We start from the raw sequence: 6942 nt of genomic DNA on the forward strand, positions 1-6942 counted from the left end.
AAAGTTATTTCTAACACAGCTGAATAATTAAATGGCTTATATTTAATATTTTAAAACAAGAAAATAAAATGTTCACCCTGTGCCTTTTTAAAAAAATTTTTTTAATGTTTATTTATTTTTGAGAGAGACAGAGTGCAAGCTGACTCTTAACCGACTAAGCCACCCAGGTGCCCCAGCCTGTGCCTCTATTTTGATGTTTTGATTATGGAAAAATACATCCATTCTGACCATAAAATTTATATGATTTGACACAATGGTCAATATATCCTAATGGATCACTAAGTAATGATAGAAGATAGCCTTTTTTAAAAAAATTTTTTTAACATTTATTCATTTTTTGAGAGAGAGAGAGAGAGAGAGAGAGAGAGAGAGAGACAAAGCATGAGCAGGGGAGGGGCAGAGAGAGAGGGAGACACAGAATCTGAAGCAGGCTCCAGGCTCTGAGCTGTCAGCACAGAGCCCAATATGGGGCTCAAACTCATGGATCATGACCTGAGCAAAAGTTGGACGCTCAACCCACTGAGCCACCCAGGTGCTCCTAGAAGACAGCCTTTTAGGGAAAACAAAATTTGTTCTCAAAAGTCATATTAAGATTTTTCAATTTTTCTAAGTGTTATGAAATTAAACTATACAGGCCGGCTTATTTTTATTAGCTTTTAAACTACTGTGATATACTTTAGAAACCTTATATAAGTTTCTCAGAAAACAGAAAAATAGTAGATGGGTCCATTCAGATAAAAGAATGACACCTAAACTTTTTTAAAAGATGACTTTTGAATAATGTCCTTTGTAGACTATTCTTCAAAATTAACAGTCTCAACTTGCAGAAACCAAAGAAAGTCACTAAGGATCAACAGTAGTATGCTGACAAGTTTATCTTATAAGTCAGGTCTTTAGAATGAAGCTTGGACGGGAACCAATACTGTTTTTTCTCTACAGCATTAAACAACTCACAAGAAGTATAAGTCATAGCTTAACTCAAATGTCTCAATTCTAATAAGAAAACTTTGTATAGATAAATGAAAAAAAAAGCTATGTAGGGGTGCCTGGGTGGCTCAGTTGGTTGTGTTCGACTTTGGTTCAGGTCATGATCTCACAGATTGTGAGTTTGAGCCCCACGTCGGGCTCTGTGCTAACAGCTTAGAGCCTGCTTCAAATTCTGTGTCTCCCTCTCTCTCTGCCCCTCCCCACTCTCAAAAATAAACATGAAAAAAAATTTTTAATAAAAAAAGGGGGGGTGCCTGAGTGGCTCAGTCGGTTAAGGGTCCAACTTCGGCTCAGGTCATGATCTTGTGGTTCATGAGTTCAAGCCCCATGTCAGGCTCTGTGCTGACAGCTCAGAGCCTGGAGCCTGCTTTAGAGTCTGTCTCCCTCTCTCTCTGCCCCTCTCCTACTCACGCTCCGTCTCTCTAAAATGAATGAAGGTTAAAATTTTTAAAATAAATTTTAAAAAAGAGAAAAAAAGCCATGCAGACAAGCAACTCTAGATTGTGTTATGTATATAAGAAATGCTTGAGGATTCAGAAAGTGAAAATCAGTGTGGTCTAGGGCATTTAGTTAAAACTTAATATTAAGCAGCATTATATGTAAACTGTACATAAAGAAGGAAAGGATTTAGATATCTGGGCAAAAATCAACAGGAATGAGGGCATGGACAGAGTCAGTTTTTATGGAAATGAGTGTAATACGGGGAACAGGGATGAGAGAGGTGACAATACATGGATATTTATTTCTTTAGATATCCAAAGTAATTTTCTTTAAAGATGATAGTCTTCTTAATTCTTAGTAATCTTCATACTATTCCTAATATATAAATTTAACATATCTTTTGTATGCTATTTTCAAATATTTACTCAACTGGAAGAATATATGAAAACTTCTTGCTCAGTTAAAAAAATGTGTATATATGAAAATTGATTTAAAATTTTAAGGATCTTTCATACAAAAATTGACATCAATGTACCAAATATGGGTACATTATATTTGTACACTATTCATGCATGAATCCATAAAGACAAACCTTTTCCACTGTAAGAATTCTCCTTGGAATTATAAAAATATTCTTGGGAATCCAGAGTTTCAGAGTTGAGGTTATAAAGCTGACATTTTAGAGGAAGGAATATCCCCTAGAGATTTGTGTGCCTGTGTCCAGAGATAGTAACGGAAGTTTGCAGAAGCTCCTCTCTTTGTTGTAAAAATTAAAATGTGAAAGGAAAATTAGACACACTCTAATTAGAATTTTATGTCTCCAGAATTCCTATCTCAACAGAGAAGGCGGATATGATTGAGGATAACCACTCCTTGACAACTGAGTTTATCCTCATAGGATTTACAGATCACCCAGAATTGAAGAGCCTACTCTTTGTGGTGTTTCTTACTATCTATCTGATCACTATGGTGGGGAATCTTGGCCTGGTGGCATTGATTTTTACAGAGTGTCATCTTCACACACCAATGTACATCTTTCTGGGCAACCTAGCTCTAATGGATTCCTGTTGTTCTTGTGCCATTACCCCAAAGATGTTAGAGAACTTCTTTTCTAAGGACAGAATGATTTCCCTTTATGAATGCATGGCACAATTTTATTTTCTCTGCCTTGCTGAAACTACAGACTGCTTTCTTTTGGCAGCAATGGCCTACGACCGCTATGTGGCCATTTGCAGCCCACTACAGTATCACACCATGATGTCAAAGAAACTCTGCATTCAGATGACCACAGGGGCCTACATAGCTGGAAACTTGCATTCTTTGATTCATATAGGGTTTCTCTTTAGGTTAACTTTCTGTGGGTCTCATCAAATTAATCACTTTTTTTGTGATGTTCTTCCATTATACAGACTGTCTTGTGTTGACCCTTCTATCAATGAATTGATGATATTTATCTTTTCAGGGTCAATTCAAGTCTTCTCTATTATCATAGTTATAATCTCTTATCTCTGCATCCTCTTCACGATTTTCAAAATGAAGTCCAAAGAAGGAAGAGGCAAAGCTTTATCTACTTGTGCATCCCACTTTCTCTCTGTCTCAATATTCTATGGTTCTCTTCTTTTTGTGTACATTCGACCAAATTCAGTTAAAGAAGAGGATAAAGATATACCTGTTGCTATTTTTTATACTCTAGTAATTCCTTTATTAAACCCCTTTATCTATAGTCTAAGAAATAAGGAAGTATTAAATGTTATGAAAAAAATTATGAAGAAAGTTTTATAACATTCTGAAAAAAATTTCATCCCCTGTGGAAAATTAACTTAAATTTGATAAAATGTTTTCCAAAATATGGAATATTGAGAAAGTAGAAAATGATCACTTTGTATATAAAATATTAAATTACTAAAACATGATAGTGTATAAGTCAAATAAATAAGTTCAGCAAGGAGAATTTCTGCTACAATGTATTTTGAAATCTAAGCCACTAGCTCCCAGCAGGAATGAACTAAATAATTATTCTTGAGGTCATAAACTGTGTCACAATGAAATTAGTTAAACTATTAACTAATTGTTTCAAAGTGTAAGGAGTTACAATTTTCTACAAATACTAGGAATAGAAGTCAGTATATATAAAGATTGCCTCCATTTGGAATTGACAAATTTTTGGAACCTCAAAGCATAATCTTACAAACTCTGGCACATTCCAAGTTCTCAAGAATTAATCCCTTCTTAGCACCACCTGTCAGAAGTAAACTGGGTATACTTGATTCTCAATTTTGAGTTTATTCAAGAGATTATGTTTGAATATTAATTCACATGGAATACCTATTTTCAAATCAATATTTTCATCTTTAGTGTTTGTCAATTTTACTCTCAAGTTCTCTGAAATAAAGTATCTGTTTACTGATTATTTATCAATCTATAGTTGAAATAAATGCTATTTATTCTGAAATCCCTATGGATTTGGATATTTTCATGCCGTTTGATTAGGCATGCATCAAAAGTAAAGTGAAATTCTGAATACATGAAACTAAATGATTTTTTTTCTCTCTGATATTATTACTTGTCTTGTTATTAGCAATTACACCAACCTGTACTGATTCCAATGTAAATTACTGACATATTCACGGCATTAACAAAAATTTGGAGATGCTGTAAAGCATAAATTAGGCAGAAAATAATGAAAATTCTAAATACCTAAATACCTGAACAAAAAAGATTTACTGATCACTTATATATGCAAATATGAAAGAAAAAATAATTTACTGAGAACCTACTATCTGCTAGGCACAAAGCTAGACCTTTCATATATATTGGTTAGACATGATTTTTCATGTTTTTTTCTCAGTAAAAATCTCATACTTTGAAACTGAGTAGCTTGCTCAAGTTCATCCAAGTCATTCAGATCAAGCTAGAATTTGTATCAATGCTGCTTGGGAGTTCAGAAAATGGAGATCCCTGTAGCTTTGTGTACTGAGTTCTTATGTAGTATCAAAAGTAAAATGTGCCCTAAAAATGATTTTAAAAATGATATTTGGAGGAAAAAAGGAATAAGTATGACCACAGCCGATGTTTATAGAAATAAGTGTGGCCTTGGGAATAAAGGATAAAGGAGGTGAACCATGGAGAGAGTAAGAAAGTTGTTGTTCAGAGCTGTTCCTGAATATGGGAAATAAAGGTGGAAGTGTATCAGGTTATTGAGAATCTTATATGCCACCCAAAGGAATCTGAATTTATCTCAGAGGCATCAGACAGCAAATTTTTCCTAGAACAGGGTAATATGATTGTATCTTTCAGAAAACTCATTTGGCAATTGAATGGAATGAAGCTGGACACAATAAGACTCACTGTAATGATTCATATATTAGACAATGAGAGCTGAAACTGAATAAAAGTAGAGGAGTGTACAGATATTAGCAACATTTTAAAGAAAAAATAGGCAATTGTAACTACTACTGGGTAATAAAATAAAAGCCTATATTCTTCCTGTGAATATCAACCTAGTCATAACTGATTTCCTTTCACTAATACTTAGTAAGGTGCCTGACACATTTGGCCATTCACTAACCATTTCCTTTAATATATTTTAATATAATTAAGTTAATATGTAATAGGTTTGTTATTTTTATTTTTGAATTAATCAATCAATAATAATAAACACATAAACAAAGCTCTATAGGGTCCTAAACTCTTTTTAAGAGTATAAAGGAAATCCAGATACCTGAGTTAGATGAATGTTGCTCCTTTTATCCACTCCCTACTTTAGAGGATATTTTGATTCCCTCTCCCTTTCCTAGGGGTACCACAAGTTTTGTTATGTATTTCTGTACCATCCACCCCCAACTCTTAGTAACACTGAATCCTAGAGGTCTGTTAAGGGAAGAGTACATGACGTATTTGGGGCCAATGAAACAAAAGAGGTAATTTTGTAGAAGTTTCTGGAATACGTGGTTCCTTTATTTTAAAACAGATCCACAAAAAAGGTAGTCTTCCTTCCTCTGAATGTCATGCTGTGTGGATATGAAATCTGGCACAGTCTACATCCATTTTGCCATCAAGGGAGAAACCAGCCTAGAGATGAAGTCAACACACACAAGAGCACATAGCTGAGGGAATCACATAGAAACAAACCCAGAGTCACTGGAATTAACCATCCCTTCTGGTTTCAAAATTTAATAGACCTTCTAACTGTTAAACTTGTTTGGGAAAAATGCTTTTATTGCAGCTGAATAAATATTAACTAATACATTCATGTCTCTTGCCTCATCTTTCATTTTATACTTGATTTTAAATTAATTCTCAGACATTCTTTTAGCTTATAAATAACTTTTCACCAGTATCCGTTTAACTATTTGGTGTTTTGTTACATATTTTACTTTTATTTCTATATTTTAATTTCCTATAACCCCACTGAAAAAATGGGGGACACAGAAACTGCACAATTTGTCCACAGAAATATTAATTTGGAGTTCAGGGATCAAATACAGGCTATCTAGCTCCAGAATCCATGTTCCTAACCACTAAGTCACATTGTACACAGCTCAGAGAAGTAAAAGTAGCAAGAGAGGAAAACATTCAAGAAACTAAGCTGTAAAGTGGGCAGAGATTCAAGAAAATGTGAATCAGTGACATTTTCCTTTAAATTTATTTTGAAATATTTCAAACCTACAGAAAAGTTGAGAGAATGCTCATGAATTTTTTTAAACCAAGATTATTAATTAACATTTTACCATATTGCCTGGTAATCCATCTATAAATGTGTACATATATATATTTAATTCACATATGTATATATACATATATATGATGACACTATGACAGTTTACCCACATATCCTTCAACATATATCTCAAAAGAACAAAGACATTTCCTACATTGTCATATCATTACTATCCTCAAGAAATTTAACATCACCTAATACAATGTTCACATTAAAATTTTTCCCATTTTTCCCAAATTGTCCTTGATAGCAATTTATTTTTTCATCAGGAATTCAATTAAATGTCACTATTTACTTTTGGTTATTATTCTATAGCTTCTTGTAATCTAGAAGAAACTTCTGGGGTTTTTTCTTTCATGACATTTAAGATTTTTTAAAATATTTGCATCAGACATCATGTAAAATATCCCACAATCTCTATTTTTGTGACATTTCCTCATGACTAATTTAAATTAAATAGTTCAGCAACACCAGATGTGCTGGTTTTTTTCCTTCTCGCATCACGAGACCTATAACATCAGTTTGTCTTGTTAACTGATTACTTCATTCAAGGCAGTATTCATCAGCTCTTTCTAGGATAAAGATAACTGATTTCCTTGCTTTTAAAATCTAATCTGTAGGGTGATATATTGATACCATGTGCATTTCTTGTTCCCTAATAATTTTTCATCAATGGTTTTAGCATCCAATGACAATAATTATTTGAATCAATTATTATAACTGGAGACAGAAAAATGGTGATTGTTTTTCCTTCAAGTGTTATCTGGCTTCATTCTGAGAAACAAAAACTTTAC

The 6942-nt window shown here is 33.4% G+C and overlaps 1 protein-coding gene across 1 annotated transcript; it reads left to right on the top strand.

Annotated features, from left to right (window-relative positions):
- The first annotated feature begins 2280 nt into the window (after positions 1-2280).
- On the top strand, positions 2281-3210 carry LOC102968042 (olfactory receptor 5K1-like). The gene has a single exon (XM_015543714.2). The coding sequence runs from the start codon at positions 2281-2283 to the stop codon at positions 3208-3210; it is 930 nt and encodes a 309-aa protein (XP_015399200.2).
- The last annotated feature ends 3732 nt before the right edge of the window (positions 3211-6942 follow it).

The sequence above is a fragment of the Panthera tigris genome, chromosome C2, assembly GCF_018350195.1.
Source record: "Panthera tigris isolate Pti1 chromosome C2, P.tigris_Pti1_mat1.1, whole genome shotgun sequence".
In the NCBI taxonomy this organism is placed as follows: Eukaryota; Metazoa; Chordata; class Mammalia; order Carnivora; family Felidae; genus Panthera; species Panthera tigris.